Source organism: Hydra vulgaris, chromosome 11, assembly GCF_038396675.1.
Source record: "Hydra vulgaris chromosome 11, alternate assembly HydraT2T_AEP".
Taxonomy (NCBI): Eukaryota; Metazoa; Cnidaria; class Hydrozoa; order Anthoathecata; family Hydridae; genus Hydra; species Hydra vulgaris.
The window spans coordinates 42,600,858-42,623,675 of NC_088930.1; the positions used below are offsets into that span (position 1 = coordinate 42,600,858).

A 22,818-nucleotide genomic window follows, 5' to 3' on the forward strand; every position below is an offset into this window, starting at 1 on the left:
TATAAACTTATTTAATTAAGTTTAAACCTACCAGATTTAAACTTTCCACTTGAGATTTGGCATTATTTTATCTCAACATTATATTATTTATACATACTTTTTGTTATGGGACTTTAAGCATTATTTTTAAATATTTAAATGAAAGCGTTTTAAAAAGGAAATCATAGAAAAAATAAACATTAAAAGTTCGACATTAGGCTCATTTAAACACTATTTTAAGTATAAGGATAAAAGTAATGTTAAGGTACACAAGTTTACGGAAACATGTTAGTTTGATTGAACAAGTCTAGCATAATGCTACTTGTGACCATAATTTAGAAGTTTTATCATATGAAAACTTACTTAAAAACCTTTCTCTCCACATTTGAAAATAGAAGATCAAGAGGTGATTTAATATAACTATATGGATTTAATATTACTTTAGATGAAATTATTTGGTATAGTCCTCAAACATCTATTAAAAAATATATCACAAAAAGTTACAATAAATTATATGGTTCTTAAAAAGTATCTATATTAAAATTCTATAAGTTGGCCTAACGTTTGCCCAACGTTTTAAGTTAAAATAGTTCTTGTATACGCTTTACTTGCGTCAACATTAAAAAAAGATTTTAGATGAAAATTCTTTTATTGAGAAATTTTATTCGACTATATTTTGATCAGATGAAACATTAAAAATTATTTGTAATAATTTTTAATTATTTTAAATAATGTAAAATTTGAAATTATTTTCTCTGTTAAAATATATAAAAACAACTTAGCAAAATATTTTTTATGGCTTGATTTACGCAATTGTCATTAAAGTAGTGATCAAAGTAGTTAATTAAATCCTAATATTAAATATGCTCTTTGCGTTAGGTGTTAATATTAAGTTAAAGTCCTTATATTAATTATACTTTTTGTATTAGGTGTTAATATTAAGTTAAACCCCTAATATAATTATACCCTTTGTGTTAGGTGTTAATATTAAGTTAAACCCCATTATTAGGCGTTAAATAAGTCCTGATATTAATATACTCTTGTTTTAGATGTTAATTAAGTCCTAATATTAACATACTCTTTGTATTAGATGTTCATACTAAGAGTATTATAATACTATGTCATCGTTTAAGTTTACTAATTTTAATAACAGTTACTTAGGTTAACTTAAAAAGTCATATTTACTAATGAATTGGGTGATAATAAGTCATATTAGTTGTTTTATTTAATTACTATAATAACTATCTGTCCGGTAATATAGATAGATATATAAACTAATATAGATATACAAACTAGCTGACCCGTAGAATACGGATCTTGGTAAGAAAATTCCACACCGACCATTTTTACACATATTCATTACTTCAGTAATTTTTAGAAATTAAAAAGAATGAAGAAATAACTTTTTACTATGAATATTTATTAGGTCTTTGTCTATTTTTTAATTCTTTTACTTGATCTTAGCTATCTAATTTCTATTTGCAAATTTAAAAAAAATATATTTTGAGCAATACAAAATTTATATTTAATTTCCCACTCTTAATGATACTCACTTGCAAAATCAATACTGCTTTAAAAAGTTTTTATAATTTATTCTGCAAAACTTTTAATTGAAAAAGAACAACTGCAACGTTTTATTAGAATAGAAGGAATAACATCTAGAATACTAAAAAGATGACAAATAAAATTAGACAGAGGTTGACTTGGATGTATAAGTTCTCCTCTGAATACAATTTTCAGGTATTTATTATTAACAACAATGCTTCTTTGATCACAAATTTATCTAGCACATTCGAATCTTTTAATTTTTATTATTTTTAGCAACGTAACTTGCTATTGTACCAAAAATTTCTATGCTATGCTATTCTAAAATTTTAATTATCATTTTCCAATAAATATTTTCTTCCCATAAAATAATACCATCCCTAAGCAGACTGCTCCAAAAAATTTGTCACTGTTGCATATTTTTGAAAGACTCGCAAAAAACCACTGCTCATTTATCTATACTTATTAAAATGTAGCTCCAAAGGATCCTTTTGTGAACTGGAAGTAAGTACAAATACATAGCCTTTCAATATATATATATATAATATATATATATATATATATATATATATATATATATATATATATATATATATATATATATATATATATATATATATATATATATGTATATATGTATATATATATATGTATATGTATATTTGAGCCTATGAGAGTAAAAGTGGACCAAGTCCAATTTTTTTCAAATGACCTTTATGTATGTAAAACTGCTAAAAATTTGCTATATTTTTAGAGCAAAAATGGACCTAGTCCATAACACATTTATTTCTTATTTAACAGAGTGCAGCACATTTTTACTCTAACCATAAATCACCAGGTATAGAGAGTAATAGTGGACCAAGTCCATTGATAGTGCTTTAATGTAAGAAATTAAGATTCAAGACCACATAAACTACACATTTTTTTAGAATTATTATTATTATATTAGAACAAGAATAACATCTGTACAGGTAAGATGCTTTAAATGAATATCTGATTATGGTTTTATATTAATATAGTGAAGTATACAGCACTTTCATACTTTATAAAGTGACAAAACTGAAATAGTTTGGTGAGCGATAATATAAGATTTATTTAATTGCTCTCAGCAGGAATATAAATATTGATTTGTTAGACAGTAGATATAATGGTCTGTCACTACCAAAGTTACAGCCTCTTTAGAAAGGTCTATTTTGTGGCATTAATAACATCTAGCTTGGGGAGCACTTGCATGCATGTTGTGTACATGTACATTATTCTTTCTAATAATATTCTGAATGTAAGTAATATTTAAAAAATATTTATTGTAGAATAGTGTAAACATGCATTCACGAGCCGCACACATGGTGTCACTGGCATTGATAAAGTGCAAGAAGGTTCAGAGATCTTTAGCTACAGATACAACAATTGCAGATCCTAACTTAGCAGCAGATATACAGACAGAACGTTCTACATTAGCAGCTGAATCTCCGATTGTAGCCGATAATTCACCGGTTGTAGCAGTTGAATCTCCGATTGTAACAACTGAATCTCCGATTGTAACAACTGAATCTCTGATTGTAACCGATCAATGCCCTCGAAAACGAAAACGTTGTGTAACGAACTGGAAGAAAAATGTGATTAAGTGCTTACGAATTACAGGTAGCGAATATGTAAAACATGGCGGAACGTTACAAAAAGCTAAGAAATTAAACGAACATTATTTAATAAATCACAGTTGCAAAAACAAATGTGCTGAAAATTTGACTTTAGAGCAGACTAAAACTCTGTTTGAAAATTTCTGGAAATTGGGAGATTTTGATGCACAAAATCTGTTTCTTGCTGGCTGCGTGAAACAATCAACAGTAGAACGTAGACGACCAAGAGTAAGAAAAAACAAAACTACGAAAAATGAAAAAAAACATGCAAAGGATTTTGCACGAGTATACTCTGTGTTTGCAGATAATAAGCCCGTTACCGTTTGCAAACCATACTTCTTGGCGATATTTGACATTAGCAGCGGTCGACTAAATCGTGCGTTAGTCAACCAACGGGAGAATGGTGGTGTGTCAGGCAAAGATGGACGAGGAAAATATGATCACAAGAAACAACGCATTCATGAAGAACACATCACTCACATTAAAGATCATATTCGCATGTTTCCCACATACGAAAGTCACTATACTAGAAGTCACAGTGCATCTCGCCGCTTTCTACCTGCTCATTTGACTGTATCCACTATGTACGACATGTATAGAGAAAAATGCATACAGGATTCAGTCGAACCCCAAAAAGAGTGGAAATTTCGGGACATTTTTAATCATGAATTTAACTTGACGTTCCATCAGCCACTAAAACATACGTGCAAAAAATGTAACATTTTTAAAACAGACATTAAAATAGAAAAAACTGAACACAAAAAATCTCAATTAAAAGCAGCGCATGAGATTCATTTGCGCAAAGCAGAGAAGGCGCGTCAATCCTTAAAACTAGAAAAGGAAAATGAAGACAATAAACATGCATCTTTTTGTTTCGACCTGCAAAAGGTCATGTCATTGCCTTGCCTTACAACCAATGAAGTTTATTATTGCCGGCAATTATCAGTGTATAATCTAGGCATTCATGACCTTAAAAATGACAATGCAGTGATGAATGTATGGCATGAGGGAACAGCCTCACGAGGTGCAGGTGAGATCGGTTCATGTTTATTGGCATATTGTCAAAATCTAGCAAATAGGGATATTACGTCTATTACAACATTCAGCGACTCGTGCGGCGGCCAAAATCGAAATATAAAAATTGCACTGTTATGGATGCATTTGACGCAGACGACGAGTATTGAACTGGTGAATCATAAGTTTATGGTCTCTGGGCATTCTTATTTGCCTAACGACGCAGATTTTGGAATAATTGAGAGAGCAAAACCAAAATCCACAGAGATCTTTGTGCCAGAACAGTGGTACAAATTGATCGAGAACTGCTCTATGAAGAAGCGCTTCAGTGTTGCAAGATTAAGCACTGATAATTTCAAGAGTGTGGAGCCCTTATTGAAATTAATTACAAATTGGAAAGTTGATGAGAGTGATCAGAAGGTCAACTGGCTGGATATGCAATGGCTGCAACTTAGAAAGAACGAGCCATACAAACTGTTCTTTAAATACTCTTTAGATGATGACGGATCATTCAGTTTCATTTTGCTAGCGAAACGCGGACGTCAAACGAATCTTAGTGAAGTGAGTTTGGCTCCACTGTACTGTGGAGCAACAAAACTAAGCAAAGAAAAATACTCAGATCTAATGAAACTGTTAAAGTATATTCCTCCCATCTATCATGACTTCTATCAAAAGTTGGAACACAGCGGTCACAACAAGGATGTACTAGAAGATAAACTGCTCGATGACAGCGGCGATGATGAATAAATTCGTGTGGTTTTTATTGTACTGTTTGTAATAATGAGGACTATTTTTGCCGATAATTAGTAAATAGTAATTGTGTTTTTTTACAACATAATATGAATTTGTACTACTTGTCTTAATTTGAATTGCTATTGTAAACGAATAATATGAAATTTGTTCATGATTTTACACTAAAATGGTTTAGCGATTTGTTGATTATGTTTAGAGAAAAAATGGACTAAGTCCATAACTGTTATTATATTATTAATAATTATTCAAAAGTTTATTTGTGCATTTCACATATCTTGTTGTCTAGAAAAAAGATTTAAAATGATACTAGACATCAATAATATTACATATGGCTGATTTATAATATATGCAAACACTAAGAACGCTTATTTCTAACAATATAGAAATATGGACTTGGTCCACTTTTACTCTTATGGGCTCATATATATTTATATATATATATATATATATATATATATATATATATATATATATATATATATATATATATATATATATATATATATATATATATACTAATTGATTCTAATAAACTAATTAAAAACGTTTTTTATCAAGGTTTTTTATGTTTACAATCTTATTTATTTTATATGAAAAATTGTAAAATTGTTTAATCAGTGAAATAAAAGTTATTTGAATCTGATATATTGTTTTTATTTTTTTCTTATAATTTTATTTATTGAATATTTTACCCAGCAAAACATTTATTTTTAAAATTATTTCTTTGCTATCTGTTTTTCTATTTAGATTAAAATTGAAATATTCTATTTAGTTTAAAATTGAATCCGGCCTGAAATCTTAAAACTCTGGCCGAAACCGGAATGACCAAAAAATCATCCCTAATCTCCAGTCAAAATGCTTTATAAAACTATGAAAATGCATTAATAATGGTAGAATGGTTATCGGTAACAACAGCTCTTACATAAAATTTAGATAGGTGCATTGAGCTTAATACACTCATCAATTCTTTTTTGAACCATGAACCTGTTATGCAAACTTCGGGTGAGGATTTCACAACATAGGAATTTAATTTTGAAGCCATACAATCATAAAAACAAAAGCAACTACTTTAAAAAGATTTGTCCATTTCACACTTTCTCAATCTTCAAATTATAAAAATACATCTTGCCCACACGAAGCACGCGATCGATTGATATACATTTTTTTTGAATTTTTTTTTAATATCTACAGTTTTTTTAATTTTCAATTTTCACCACTGCAAAACCATTGAGGTAAGAAAATATGACATTCAGGTTAAGAAAAATGATAGCCTTTATAACGCGATGAAAATTAAGAATTTTATTAACAGCCATTGAATCAAAAACAGTTTGTATGCCTGATCTTTCTTCCTGAACAATTGATATGCCTGATTTTTTTTTTGCCTACTGTGATTAAATGGCCTAGTTTGTTGCATTTTATTTGTTACATGTGTGAAACATGCAGCATAATAACGTGCAAAGTATTATAAGTATTATAATACTTTGCACGCTCTCTCTCTCTCTTAATTTCTTAAACTAGGAATTATTAAAAATAAGCTCCTTAAATTTCAAAAAAAGCCACAAAATTAAAATGGGGCTCCCAAATTGCTGGGCCATCCTTAATTGTGGGTGGTAGTCAGGCCACGAATTTGATTATATGTATGTATACATATATATATATATATATATATATATATATATATATATATATATATATATATATATATATATATATATATATATATATATATATATATATATATTTATATATATATATATATATATATATTTATATATATATATATATATATATATATATATATATATTTATATATATATATATATATATATATATATATATATATATATATATATACATATATATTTGAAAGATGACATCTTGTATGAGAGTATATTATATATTATTTTAAAACATCAAGAAATACAGTTTCTCTCAATACAAATAATATTGCTATATGAGAAATTTTCGCTGGGTTATGGATACCAGCATCATCAGCTTGTAAAATATTAATATATATATATATATATATATATATATATATATATATATATATATATATATATATATATATATATATATATATATGCATGTTTATATATAATTGTATATATAATTTAGATATATATATATATATGCATGTTTATATATAATTATATATATAATTTAGATATATATATATATAAGCATGTTTATATATAATTATATATATAATTTAGATATATATATATATATATATATATACATATATATATGCATGTTTATATATATGCATAAATATACACATATATATATATATATGCATGTTTATATATAATTATATATATAATTTAGATATATATATATATATATATATAAGCATGTTTATATATAATTATATATATAATTTAGAAATATATATATATATATATATATATATACATATATATATGCATGTTTATATATATGCATAAATATACACATATATATATATATATGCATGTTTATATATAATTATATATATATATAATTATATATATAATTATATATAAACATGCATATATATATATATATATATATATATATATATATATATATATATATATATGTATATATATATATATAAACATATATACACAATTATATATATATATATATATTGCTTTGTCATAGTTTCTTGACTACGTACAAAACAATAATTATTTAGAAAAAAGTATTATAACTTAGTTAGCTCTAAAAACAAAACAAAAAAAACGAAAGGATTTGATTTACACTTTAAAGAACTTTTTTCGCGGCTGACAAAATTTTAAGAAAAGTAATGCTTATTATTAGGCATATAAGATGCAGTTCTAAAAATGAGCTTATTAAGAAAGTGTGCAGCGAAATCGTCTACGGTAACATCATTAAAGAAGCACATACGGTAATTTACTATTCCAATCTCGTTAACTGAGTAAATCCTCCTAGTTCTCTGATTTTTCTTTTATGGTGTTGATAAAAGATGAGTAATTAAAGAAAATTTTCTGTGGGTGATAAATCTCATGGCGAGATAATAATAGACGTCTTGAATCAAAATGACATCAGTTTAAAAAACTGAGGAGATGAAGCATACGAAAATAGAGCCAACATGTCTGATGTATACAAAAGAGTAGAAACAATTATACTTCAAAAAAATCGCTTATAATTTTAACCTTGCGCTTATAATTTTAACTTTGACGGTGTTCATTCTGCCGAATCTTCCGTTGAAGTGAAGAACTAACTTGGTTCGGTTTATTTGTTTTACAATCTTTTAATTGAAGCCCTATTCAATAAAAAGCCTTGGTTTAAAAAACTAGTATGACATTTATCAAACCTCGCAAACCCAATGGAGTGCATCCATTGAAGTTGTGAAACCGTTGGTTATGTGACTTTGATCCAAATGATGAACTATATAATGAAGTAAAATCTCTAAAAAAATGAATTCAGTCATTTGAGTTCATTATTAAAACTATTTTTGGTTCAAACCTCTTTAAGCAATAAACATGTCAGTGTCTCACTTCAATCGAAAAATATTTCCTTAAATGATGAGGCTAAGCTTATGAAGACTTTTATCAAGAATCTCGGTCTTCTAGGCCCAAATTCATTAGTAAATCACTATTAATTATCTTCTGTCAACCAAGTTATGGTTTCAATCAGACTTTGGTTCAAAAGAGGATAAAAAAAGATGGACTTTTCACAAAAAAGCCAAGAACAAAGTTCATTTCTTTAATAAAAAAGAGAAGCAGTTTGAGGTAAACGTATTCCATACCACTCTTCATGCTCAAATTCAAAAAATATGTTTTAGGTTGTAGAAAAGTTAACAAAAAGGTTTTGGTTCATTTTGCTCGTAAAATGTGATAGTGGATTGAGTGAAGAAGTTGAATCAAATAGACTAGAGAAGAATGCAAAATAATGGCGTAAATGTTCGTGAACGATTTGGTTAAAAAAAATGAATGATGGTTTGTCATCTGAATACTTTGAAGCGCGCCAATTTTTGCGCTCCAAAATATTTTATCACTTCAATGAAGCTATTGAAAAAGATCTAGCACAAAGGTCTACATTCTCCATTTAAATTAATATGCTTTTTGATACGCTTTTTTAAAACGATTCCGGTTTCCATCACTTAAGAAGAGCGGTCCTTTAATAATATTTTCCTAGTCAAGACAGTGTTAAGACCTACAATGACTTTAGACAGGCTTACCAATCTACTAGTGAGTACAATTTCACAAAACCTTTGTGCTACAACGAAGTTATGACGAATTTTGCTATGAACAAAATTCGGATAGCCTATTTCTTGTGAAGGAGACTGTAGAATAGCTATTGCACTTTAAGCTTACTGTTACTAGCAATAATAAATAGCATTAATAAAGTCAGTTAATTGTCTGTTTGTCTATATATATACATATGTATATATATATATATATATATATATTATATATATATATATATATATATATATATATATATATATATATATATATATATATATATATATATATATATATATATATATATATATATATATATATATATATATATATGCACTCTAAAAAAATCCGTTAAAATATCAACGGAGTAACTCGGTTGACAGTAAATCCGTTAAACTCTGTAAAGTTTACGGATAAAATTGTTACAAAATAAGGGAATAAAACAACGGATTACTCCGTTAGCTATAATATAACAGAATAACTTTGTTAAGTTAAACGGAGTTCAGGTGTGTAAAAGGAGTTCAAAATATAAATTTCTTTAAACGCTTGATATTTATTTGAAGCTTTCAACTTAAAAGTGTATTGAATTTTAATAAATGAATATTATCATGTGTGTTTAAGGTTAGTTATTTTCATTATTAATGTCATTTCTTCATTAAGTTAAAATTTAAGCTACATTAATTAATTAATTGTATAATTTAACGTTTTATACATTTACAGAATGTCAGTGCTAATCAAAGTATGGTCTTCTGATCGAATTATTAAGAAGTTAGTTGCCATCAACAGTAGTGAAGATTGGTGACAATACTATAAAAGCATTTTAAAACAAATATGCAATGTTTTAAATGCTTAAATTATTTTGCAGATTTATTAAATCTTTTTTACCATTTTCGAAATTTTCATGGCTTAGCCACAAGAGGATCTGAATTACGCTGTATGTTTAATAACTGTCCAAGAGTATTCCTTAGCTTTAGTAAGTTAAAAAAGCATTTTGAGCAACATCATTTTGTTGTGCCAGATCAAACTTTAGGCTTCAATAATAATAGAAGTTGCAGTAACAACTCACGAAGTGAGTCACAAGAAGATGCATTTGACACACATTTTCCAAGTGACCCACACGAAGATTTTAATAATGCCACAATTGTTAACTCTAGTTCTATAGTGACAGTATTGAAGTATCTGTTATGAAGTTTGTATGAGAAATAACTTCAAAACCAAACATCACTTTAGCTAATTTGCAGCTTATTATGGAAAATATGTCTGGCCTACTAAATGACGTTGCTGTTTATGCTTCAAAGAGAGTAGAAACTTTAGCAAATAAGTTGAAAGTAGCTCGAACTAATGAATTTGTTTTTGATGCGATAAATGATGTCACTAGTATGTTTAGTATTTTCAATAAAACTGACACTATATATAAAAGAAACAAATGGCTAAAAGAACCTGGGTTCTATATTGAGGCAATAGAAATATCGCTAAGTATACGTGAAGAGCAACAATACTCTATGGGATTGCAATCAATGCATTCTGTTTTAGTAGAGGACAAATGCTATGTTGTGCCTATTGATATCCTACTTGCCAAGATATTAGAACAAGCTTCATCAAAGATTACTTTCCCACAGTGCACACCAAATTCACTCCCAAATAAAATAAAGATTTTGTTGATACACATACTTTTCATCGCCATTCATTCCTTCAACGGCACCAAAAAACATTTTTCTACACTTTTTTAATGATGCATTTGAAGTAACAAATGTGCTTGGGAGCCATACACGTGTACATAAACTTGAAGCTTTATACATGATGATACGCAATATTGCTCCTGAGTATCAGTCTAAGACTGATAGCATTTTATTAGTTGGTTTATGGTATGCACTAGATGCACACACAGATAAATACTCATACTATCCGATCCTTTATAGTGTTGTATTTTTATTGCAATAATTGGAATGTGAACAGGGTCTTGTCAAAGTTAATGGAGCGGAAGAAACTATTCATGTCATTTTGATTTTATTTTCTGCTGATAATTTAGGAGCACACACTTTGTTTGGCTTCATGGAAAGCTTTAATGCAAAATACTTTTGCCAATTTTGCAAGTGTGCACATTATGAAATTCAAACTTCATTCAAGGCAGAAACCTTTGATAGGAGGACTCGAGCAGAATATGATATGTGTGTATCAGAAAGTAGAAGCAATAACTACAATGCTTCAGAATCTGGCATTAAGCATGGTTGTCTTTTTAATTGTTTGTCACAGTTTCACTGCATAGACCAGAGTGCAAGGCAAATATGCCTTGTTTTGCAATCACTGATAGACAAAAAATATTTTCTACTTGCAGATGTCAACAATGCAATCAATAATTATAACTATTCATTGAGTGATAAAAACAGCAAACCCCTGGAAGTTAATTTAAAAAATATTCGCATTCAAGCTGCTGAATCATGGTGTTTGATAAGAAATCTGCCTTTAATGATTGGAAACCTAATTCCATAAGGTGATGCTCATTGGAGACTTTTACTGATGTTACTTGATTGCATGGATGCAATATTTGCTCCAACTATAACTGTTGGCCTCATTCGTCAGCTTGAGTTTAATTTAGAGGAACATCATGCCCAATTTAAAACCATATACCTGGAAGGAGACTTATTCCAAAACATCATTTTATGCTACATTATCCAGAATTTATGTTAAAGTATGGGCCTTTAAGCAGATACTGGTGTATACGTTTTGAGGCAAAACATCGATTTGCTAAAGAACTTGCTTCTGTTACAAAGCAGCTTAAAGACTATCATACAATGTCATATGTATTGCCGGAGAAGATGGCACATATGGACACTTTGTAAATCTGAGATACACAATTTTTCAGAATAAAAATTTAAATTAGAAATATTGATTTTTTTTTCATTTATGCATTACAAACTGAAAAATATATAAATCTTAATAATTATTAAATATGTATAATTGTTTAATTGTATATGAAGTTGGTACTTATATATATTATATATGGTATTTATATATGTTCACTTTAACTAGTCTGCATTTTTGTCGTGTATATAAAAAGCTAAATGACTTTGTATTGTTTTTCTAGTGCGTTGCAAGTTTGGTTTGACATCAGATAAAGTTGTTGGCTTTGTCTATGAAAATGATGGCACAGAGGTTGATGAAGTTGATTTTGAAATAATAAAGCATTTAGCAGAATCAAACACAATTCTCATTCTCCTTATAGATGGTCAGCAGTGGACCAATGCTAGTTTGGTAATTTAATTTAAATTACAACTAAAGACGGCTATTCAGTAGCTGTCTTTAGTTGTAATATAAATGAATTTACAAAATAGTGTTTACTGTACAAACACATTATGAATAATGTGTAAATTGTTTATTAAACCTTTTTTTTGTCATAAATTCTATGTAATATTTTGAAGTTAGCATTAACTTGTGTGTTTTAACTTTATAAAATGTTTTTTTTTTAAATACAGCCAATGTCAAATTTACCATTAGTGTTGCCTTCGTTGCAGCCAAGTCAAAGTACTTTAATTTCCAGTATTACGTTTTCCGAATCTAGTGTTTCTGTTAACAGCAGCCATCTAATGAAAGCTGCAAATGAGGCGTTTGTTTCAGCTAATTCGATTAAAACCTTTCTTGCACAGCACCCTGTAAGTAGAATACTTAAATGAATTTTACTTGCTTTTATATAGTTGCAATTTACTTGATTTTTAAGTAATAATTTTTGAAGTAATAACTTTACTTTACTTGCTTTTTTAGCAATAAAAGTTTTCAAGGTTTTGTAAACAGTAATTTTTTAATGAACAACAATATCATATATTACTTTATAGAGTACTTGTCAATATACTGAAGAGGTTGATTCTGGTAAAGTGTCAATCTCTACTAGACAGCACATTATTCGAGTTGTTGTGCACAAAATGATAAGTGCTTGTGGTAGTTATCCTGATCGGTATCAAAAGATTTCGGTGGCAGCATTGCTAAGTGAAGCACTTGTACTTCCAGCATGCATTTTTTATGATTCTACTAATCGTCATGGCTTCCTGGAGAGAGGATTGGAAAATGCTAGAAGAAAGTTACCTGGTGTTTACTGTAGATGCTTACCAACTTTTTTTTATATTACCAACTTGCATTGTATTTCCCTTGTGTGTCATTGTGTTGTAATTTCTCTATTGTATGTCTCCATCGCAAATAATTTATTTTAGTAACTAAAAGTTTATTTAAATTATCATCCTCTTTTGTGTCATACAAGCGGCTACATTTACTAACTTTATTTTCTTTTGTATACCAGGATCACAAAAAAAGTTTGTTTGGTCTCATAAAAAGAGAATCAACTCAACTCGTTGTGATACAACTCAACTAGCAGATCCTGAACTGGCAGAACTGTCTCAACCAGCAGGTCATTCAGTAGAGCTTCAAAATCCTAAAAGGTACCCCGTGGATTCATGTCTTGCACATTATGTTTAAGTTATTTAACTTATCATTTCTGTAAAGATGTTGTAAAAACTTATGTTTTGTTATAAAAAACATATAAGTTGTAAAGACCTATATTTTACTAATATAGGTCTTTCAAAAATATTCATAAGGAGTTTTTTATAAACTTTTTTATAATTTTAATATCTATGTTGTTGCTCTGTGTTTTTTATATTTAAATTAATTTTAGGATGGAGCAACCTCGATGAAATTGAAAAGCTTGATTCATTATCTTCATCACGTGTAGAGGAAATTAAGGCGTCTACAAAGTTAACATTTTGTTTTCGACAAAACTGGGTTCATTCATCAGATCAACCTTCATTATCTCGACTGATGCTTAAATTTCCGAAATTCAGGATTATTCCAGAGCATGTATTTTGTTGTCAATATCTATTATGTGACTCTTTTTATCAGATATCAATCTTTAGTGTATAATGTTCATACTTTTGCATAAGTGATTACAAAATTATTGTACAGAGTTTGTTTATAAATGATTTATAGCAATTAAATTGATATGATTAATACAGTTTTAGGCATTGTATTTAATAGTAGCATATTTATTTGTATACTGATATGGAATTTCATTTAAAATATTCAGACTGCATGGTTGATATCCTCAAAACCTTAAATCAGACTGTTTCAGACCCAATAATAAAATATGCTTTACTGTCAAATAATGTTTACATCAAAGCTGTGGCTGTAATGGCTTCTAAAAAACATTATGGTTTGCATTATTTTTATTTTATTAAGATATTTTATTTGTTTTGCTCAAAAAATATTTTGCATGGAATTAACTTTTAGGTATGTTTTGCACTTTTACGTTTTCTTTATATTTATATAATTGTTTTAGATTGGAAAGCTTATTATGCATGCAAGCTTCTATGCTCGCTTCTGCGACAAGGGGGGAAACTGAAACGTTCTGCTCCAGAAGTAGCCATTGAAATCATTCGGATATGCAGTGTAAAAAAATATTTTTTTTAGTTGATTTACAGTGCACGTAAATTTAAAATTGAAAACAGCAAAAAATTATAATTTATAAATATTTAAATAAAATTTTTAATACTATTGTAACGGATATAACAATTAGTTTCGTTGCAAATTTAGGCTGAGCATGGATTGCAAGATGTTGCAGAAAAGTTACAGTCCCCTTATCCGGTGATATTAATACAGGGGTCGAGGGAGAAAAAATTCTCTCTATAAAGATTGCAACTGAAAAAACTTTGCTTGAAGCCGGCACATCTATCGTAGAAGGCATCGATCGTTTATTCAAGCTTTTTTGGTGCTTCGACATCGAATTTCCAGCCATCAACACTCATGTTTTGGCAGTTTCTGCAAGATGTTTATGGGCTGCAGTACGGTTCGTTGTCTAATGGAGTGGTTGAGATGCGATCAACACTCGCTAAATATGTTTAATTTTTACTTAAATGTGTCTTTTACTTAACATAATATACATGAAAATTTACAATTTTGTGTTTTTTTTAATTTATTTCTACAAAAGATTTTATTGCTGTTGATGCCGTCTAAAACCCTAGCAATTAATTAACCGTCTAAACACCGCACAAAATATCTAAAACTGTTTTATTTCAGCAATTTCTAAAGATAAACAAAATTGTTATTCATATATTACGGATTGTTTTGTTTCTTCAACAAACTATCCGTTAAATTTACGGATTCATTTGTTACTTTTGAGTAACGGATCCGTAAAATTATTACTCCGTTAAATTAACGGAAACTCCGTTGGTGCTATATTGAGGGAGTAGTCCGTAACATACTCCGTTATTTTTAACGGGTTTTTTTTTAGAGTGTATATGGCCAATTCCATAGTTCAGTGACGCATCATGCCGAGAGATTTTTTTTAATAGAAATTTTTCTATAACTCAAAAATAATTTTTTATTACTCTAAATCAATCTTGAATTAAAATTTTATAATATAAACTAAATACAATTGTATTAACATAACACTGCTACATAGCAAAAATTAAAACATGAGTTCAGTGACGCAACGCGGAAAAAAGTGTTTTTTTATCAGCATACTTTTAAATGGAGTTTTCGCTGAAATTTTAATTCTTGCTTGACTTATTAAATTTTTTTGTTGTAATTTATTCATTTAGCAATAAGGTAGTCATAAAAAAATCCACAAACAATAAAGTTTTCATATCGTTTTATTTTACAGAAAAAAAACTATCAGTTCAGTGACGCAACGTTCAGTGACGAAACAAAAAGACGAAATTAAAATCATTTAAAAAAGTTTTGTTATTTTGTAATAAATTTTAATTATACTCAGGTGAAAATAGCATCGGAACAACGTTATCATTCTGAACATAAAAATAATGTGATTTTGATATACCTTTGATTTTTCTTGAATAACTTAAAATTGAACTGAATCCAAGTTCATTTTTTTGTTGTCTTGTATCGTTTTCTGATATGTGAATTACAGATATTTGCAAATCTTGTAATGCTAACGCAAAATCTGCTGCTGACCTGATTTCGTATTGACTAGTTTTAACTCTCAGGGCTGCGATTCGCTTAACAGTAGCTCCTATTCCGTCAACCACTCCTTTCCCGTGCATCGCTGCAAAGAAATGCCAGAAGAATTTTTTATGAAAACGTTTTTCAAACACAACCATTGCAGCCATAATGCTTTTGTTTTTGAACTGAGAAGTGGCATTATCGCTAAACATGTGTACTTCTTTGACTTGATCAGGAATAAAGTGAAGGATTTTGTCAATGTACGGTATAATGGAAGACTTAGTATGATCAGTTGAATCTGAAACTATGGCAAATGTTTTTAACTCAATGTTCCAGACTGTTAGGGTCATGATAGAAACTTGATTTTGACCAATATGAGCCGCTTGTGGCTCATTTTGATAGAAACACCTAGCATTTTCAGCCCAGCCAACTTGGATTACCGCAATTTCAGAATTAACACTCATCGAAACCTCCTTCAGTTTATTAAAAATTGTTGATTGGTTTTTCTTTACAAATGCGTGTTTAACGAACTAATCAAGCATCGCTGATATGTGTTGGATGAGTTCTGTTACAGTAGACTTTTTTGAAATTTTTTCAATGTTTGCATATGTTTTAGTTTCAGGCTTTCTCCACTCGTCCCAGGATACCTCGAAACCAAATGTATTAACAGTTTGCAAGTGTTTATCGAACTGTTTCATACCTTTGCATGCGACGCATTTATCATAGGCGCAATCGTATGTGTACGGCTCACAAACAAAGTTATTTATCATTTCAGATCCAACTTTGATTGAAGGCGCTTGAATTGATTTTGTTAATGCATTTAAAGCAAATCGCATATTTTCATGCAAACTACAAACACAAACATTATGCGGAAATTTTGTAACTGATTTTACATTGCGTGGACGAAGGTCGCAAAATTTGCTGAGTCCAATTTTTATGTGCAGATGCTTTTCCTTGAATAACTCGAAAGCTTCTTTTAGCGTATAATATAAATGGCGTATCTGAATATTGTTTGCTTTTCCGTCAGATAATTGAACTTTTTTCAATGCTTTTCCTCTTTGTTGAATGTTTTTAAAAGATGAGCTTGGTCTTTGATATTGATTTAAAAGTTTTCTTTTTAAAGCGCGACTTTTTAAAACTCTTAATTTTGCTTTAGCAGCATAAGCTGCTTTTTTATTAGGATCGGCTTTCAATTTTTCTCGATATCTCTTAGATCTAACTCTGGACATTTCTTTCTTTTTATCAGCATTCCGAGAAACATAATTAGCTTGGTATTCTGCATATCGTTTTTTTTTTACTTCCAATTTTGATTCCATTTCTTAAAAATTTACAACTTTATAAGAAAATGTTAACATAAATCCAAAAGTTTACTAATATTTACTAATAGCCCTTCACAATACTAAAATGCAAAAATATATTCGAATTTGAAAAATTTGAAAACCCACAACGAAATCTGAACTTTTGGATGATGTTTTGACTTCCTTACCGCGCTATTTTATAAAACGCTTATTATCCCGTCGATGGGTTCAGTGACGCAACAGCTTTTAAACTACAACTATATGTTAATACAATGCTTTTCGACCAATTTTTTTTTTAGTTATGATTAAAAGTTTACATTAAAATATATAATTTCTGAAAAAACCTCGCCATAAAGCATAATTTCATTGCGATAATTAAACTTTTTTAGGTTTTAGTTCAGTGACGCAACGTAATTTTTGCAGATGTGTATGTGACAAAAAAACACTTGAATTATTTTTAAAGATTAAAAGTTTTTTCACTCAAGACATATATGTAATCTCAAAGATTCTTTCTAAACAAAAATATGGAAATGTTTTGTTTAAAATATTGCAATAACTCGCCCTCAAATTTTACTCACTTTTTCGAATAATAAAAAGAACAAACAGTTGCTAACATTCATCAAATTTATCTACTCGGTTCAAACATTTTCTACTCAAAATTTATTTTAACAATAATTTTAAGGTGTTTAAACTTTAATTAAAGAAATAAAACCTTTTGAAAAGAGAAATTTTTAAACAAGAAATTTATTTCTTCCATCGTGGAAATAGCAATACATACATATATATATATATATATATATATATATATATATATATATATATATATATATATATATATATATATATATATATATATATATATATATATATATATATATATATATATATATATATAATATACACATATATGTATATATATATATATAATACATATATATATATATATATATATAGCAATATATATATAATACATATATATATATATATATATATATATATAGCAAATATATAGCAATATATATATAGCAATAAATATATAGCAATATATATATAATACATATATATATATATATAGCAATACACATATATATATATATATACATATATGTATATATATATATATATATATATATATATATATATATATATATATATATATATATATATATATATATATATACATACACACACATACACTTTTTATTTAGTAATCTAATGCAAGTAACAAGGTCCTTTTTTTTTTCTTTACTAATTGAAGAGCAGTTTTCCAAAGCTGGTTAAGTCAAAAAATGAAAAAAATGAGATAACTCATTTTTCTGGAAATTCTCTCTGATGTCTATTTAATGAATAAAACCGTTTCATGCGAAACTTGTTATATACTTGTTATAACAAAATGCAAAACTTGTTATATACTTGTTATAACAAAAAAACCAAAATATATCAAAACTACAAAAATGAACTTAACAAGTTTTGGAAAACTGCTCTTCAATTATGACTAACAGCACGTTTAAAAAAGTCTTAAATTCCAATAACGTTGGTACTTGAGCGTGAGTCTTTCTTAGATTTTGTTTCGTTATGTAAAAAAAAAAAATATTTACATTGACTAAATAAATAAAAGTTTCTTAACATTGAAGTAGTAACAACATTAATTTAAACAAAACAGATCATACTTTTGAAATAATATTTCTACATCATGTTTACTTTTCAATTGCATAAAAAAAAGAAAAGTAGTGTTCTAAGATCTTGTTGACAACGCAACTTTTTATTTTAAAAATAACTCTTATTGTTTTAAAGCAAGACATAACTCTTGTAAAAATACTTTTTGAGCATTCGACAAAGAAAGTGGTTTTTTAAAATGAACTTGATTATGTTAAAAGTGTTATCCGTGATTACGGTGTTGCTCTCAACTAAACAATGTTCTAGCAATGACATTTTTTCAACTTTGTGCTCTAAGATATTTTTTAAACAACCAAAGAACCCAGATGTGTTAGCTTATAAAGAAGTTATTAATGGCGTTTATATTAAAACAGACATGGTGATAGACAAATTTCCAGTGTATGTTAATGAAAGAGGCAGCATTTATTTTCAATATGCAGAAAATAAAAAAGCATTTTTTTTCAGTCAACCGTTACCCGGTGAAAGTTTTGATTTAGGATTAGGAGCCGATGCAGATAATATAAAAATGGCTAACCCAAACATTTGGGTCAAAAATGCCAATAAAAAAGACGTTTTTGGAGGTGTGGTGAAGAAATGGTTTCAATGGAATCAAAACATTATTTATTTAAAAGAAGATTTACAAGTCGAGTGCTGGAATTTTACTGACTGTCAATTTCGAGACTTAACCTTCAACTATAATTTACCTGGTTATAATAATCCATTAGATGATTACTTTTCACCTCTTGAAAACACATACACCTATAATAGACAAGTTTATAAACATTCAAAATTCAATGTTACTAAGTGGTATCTTTATTTTTTTGACATGCATTGGAATATTGGATCAAATTATACGTCAAATATAGTTAATTGGTTCGTAAATGATCAGGCATTAAAACCAGAGTTTATAACAAGTACATGGAATAAATACAACAATGTTAAATTAATTTTTGAGCAACAATTTAGTGTAAGTTTTTATTGTCGGGGTGTAAACAAATTGTGTAGTAAGGATCGATGTATGAACAACGGTATATGCAGTGTAAATCAAATAAATAGGACTACTTGTACATGTCTGTTTAACTATAATGGCGATGACTGTAGTAAACAAAATGCAGGTTGTCAAAACGACGAAGATATAAACATTGAAGCGGGATCGTTAAAATCTATCTTTTGTCTATCTGATGGCGAAGAGTTTTACGATAGTTTGTGTAAAAAAAGTAGTTCAGGCGAGTACGTTTTGACAAGCAACAAGAAATGTACGGTTCTGTCTACTACAAAGTCTACTTTTACCACAAAAACCATAAAGATACAAAAAGTTATTTTTAATGCAGACAAATATAATTGGATCTATATTTTAGCTATTACATTGGCTGCTGTCAATCCAATTTTAGGCCCCTTGATTTTTTGGAGTTATAAAGGCTTCTCCAAATATTTCAGAATACTTTCACTTTGGTTATATTTTAGTAAGCTGATTAGTTATTTTTATTAGTCATTGTATTCTATATACTATATATACGTTTTCATTTTACATATATAATGCATTTTCACATTATTTATGTTAATTATAAATGTTTTTTATGTAAATAGACTTGAAGTAGTAAAAGCATACACTAAGAAGTAAATTTAATATATCTTTCATAACTGTTATTTTTTTCCAACAATGTTTTTTTTAATTGTTTGCTTTAGGTATGGTAATATTGATATTCTTTAAAGTTGTTGCATCTTATTTTAATCTTTATAAATTTGGACCGAATCTGTTTTCAACTATTGATACAATAACTTCAGTATCTGTACCAATTTTTTACTTGTACATTTTGATAGAAGCGCAATTTTGCAATGAGAAAAAATTTGTTGAGAGTACGTATGATGTTGATGAAATTGATACGTACTTAAAAATGATATACGAAAAAGAACCTCTCGTTTCAATAAACATTGAATGCTACCATTATGATCTCAATCCTCGTCTTATCCCGTATGCTGACACTAATGGGCAATTGCAGGCCAGAGTGGAAATTGACCGAGAAAAGGTGATTTCGTATTCTGACTCATTAATATTTAATTTTAGAACTTGGCGAGATGTATCTGATCAAAGCCAAGTTCCTAATACTCGAGCTAGAGTGACGAGCATAAAATTAAGTAAAGCATTTACTATTTGCGATGAACGGACATCTAGAGAATTTTCTACAGCTAAGTCAAATTTTATTGAGGCAAATAAAAATAGGGACACTTATATAAACACTTATACAGAAGTAAATATACATGGGTTTAAAGAACGTGTAATTGGTTTTAAAAGTAACCGTCCATTTTGGTTAAACCAATATTGTTTTCAACTTGCACACTTTTTGATATTATCGTGGCCTTTTAGATGGCTGTTAAACTGTAATACTCAAGAAGTAGATCATCGGATTGTTAAAGAAATTTCTTTACTTGAAAATAGACGTCCATTACCAACTGTAATATCTCAACAAACTCACTATTTCAATCAAGTGTTTCAGCCTGACGAAACAGGTTTAAGTTTATACTCTTCTACGCCATCCGCTATTTTATACCCCGTCCCATCGTATTTTGACGTACCTCCACCACCTTACAGTGATCACTAGTAGTAACAAGAATTTTCGCAAATAAATTTATTTAATCACCGTTATGCATACGTACATACATACATACATACATACATACATACATACATACATACATACATACACACATACATACATACATACATACATACATACATACATACATACATACATACATACATACATACATACATACATACATACATACATACATACATACATACATACATACATACATACATACATACATACATACATACATACATACATACATACATACATACATACATACATACATACATACATACATACATACATACATACATACATACATACATACATACATACATACATACATACATACATACATACATACATACATACATACATACATACATACATACATACATACATACATACATACATACATACATATATATATATATATATATATATATATAAAATATATTTAAATAAAATTTCCTTAATCATTTTTACTTATTTCATATATGAAAACTTCAGTAAACGTTTTAGGCGTAATATTAAATGAATATAACAAAAAAATTAAATTTGTGCGAAAATTATGTAAATTAAAATATCAAATAAAGTATGATTAGTTTATTTGATACTTTAATATACATAAGTTTCGCACAAATTTATTTTTAAAAAATCCTTTTTATGCGCATTTATTCTTTTGTATCCCCCAAATAATCATAATTTGTTAAGCTCATTTAAGATTACGCCCAAAACGTTTACTAAAGTTTTACTTTTAATGTTAGAGTAATTGATTTGTAGAGCAGCTTAATGGTAATACTTTTGTTTTATTTACATTATAGAATAATAAATTTGGTTTTGTCCGCATTTAGAGAATGTTTATTACTTCTAAACCACACGTTAACTTTACCTACCTTTATCAAAAAGTGTTTTAATATCTTAATGAAAATAAAAAAGATTGGAGTTATATGCAAAAACCATACATATTACTAAGTCTGTTACTAGATTTAAATCATTTATTTACTCTAGGAATAACAACGGTCCTAAAATAGGAAAACAAGAATGTTTGTTTTTTGTCGTATTGCATACCTCTCGTATCACGTATTGTATGAGTAAATTGCTTTTTATTGGTCAAATAGCTTTTGAATCAAAATAGTTTATTATTATTACTCCGTATTATATATACTATTATTCAAGTTTTTTATTATTATTATATTATGGTTTA

At 28.1% G+C, this 22,818-nt stretch overlaps 2 protein-coding genes across 6 annotated transcripts; both read left to right on the forward strand.

Annotated features, from left to right (window-relative positions):
• The first annotated feature begins 9,615 nt into the window (after positions 1-9,615).
• LOC136086670 (uncharacterized) lies at positions 9,616-15,062 on the forward strand. 5 transcript variants are annotated; one of them, XM_065808894.1, is made up of 9 exons: positions 9,616-9,748; positions 9,848-12,379; positions 12,601-12,777; positions 12,958-13,207; positions 13,416-13,591; positions 13,788-13,969; positions 14,196-14,321; positions 14,448-14,557; positions 14,702-15,062. In XM_065808894.1, the coding sequence occupies exons 3-5, from the start codon at positions 12,604-12,606 to the stop codon at positions 13,589-13,591; spliced, it is 600 nt and encodes a 199-aa protein (XP_065664966.1). In that variant the 5' UTR covers positions 9,616-9,748; positions 9,848-12,379; positions 12,601-12,603; the 3' UTR covers positions 13,788-13,969; positions 14,196-14,321; positions 14,448-14,557; positions 14,702-15,062. The 5 variants fall into 5 exon arrangements, with proteins under 5 accessions (XP_065664966.1, XP_065664968.1, XP_065664969.1 ...); XM_065808896.1 differs by having other exon boundaries at positions 13,788-13,965; XM_065808897.1 differs by having other exon boundaries at positions 13,416-13,554.
• Positions 15,063-18,997: 3,935 nt separating this feature from the next.
• LOC136086671 (uncharacterized) lies at positions 18,998-21,769 on the forward strand. Its single transcript, XM_065808899.1, has 2 exons — positions 18,998-20,483; positions 20,707-21,769. The coding sequence occupies exons 1-2, from the start codon at positions 19,220-19,222 to the stop codon at positions 21,618-21,620; spliced, it is 2,178 nt and encodes a 725-aa protein (XP_065664971.1). The 5' UTR covers positions 18,998-19,219; the 3' UTR covers positions 21,621-21,769.
• The last annotated feature ends 1,049 nt before the right edge of the window (positions 21,770-22,818 follow it).

Coding starts and splice junctions, on each gene's coding strand:
- LOC136086670 (XM_065808894.1), top strand. CDS start 12,604: ATGTCAAATTTACCATTAGTGTTGCCTTCGTTGCAGCCAAGTCAAAGT. Junction 12,778..12,957: donor CCTTTCTTGCACAGCACCCT/GTAAGTAGAATA, acceptor ATTACTTTATAG/AGTACTTGTCAATATACTGA. Junction 13,208..13,415: donor TGCTAGAAGAAAGTTACCTG/GTGTTTACTGTA, acceptor TTTGTATACCAG/GATCACAAAAAAAGTTTGTT.
- LOC136086671 (XM_065808899.1), top strand. CDS start 19,220: ATGAACTTGATTATGTTAAAAGTGTTATCCGTGATTACGGTGTTGCTC. Junction 20,484..20,706: donor TTCACTTTGGTTATATTTTA/GTAAGCTGATTA, acceptor TGTTTGCTTTAG/GTATGGTAATATTGATATTC.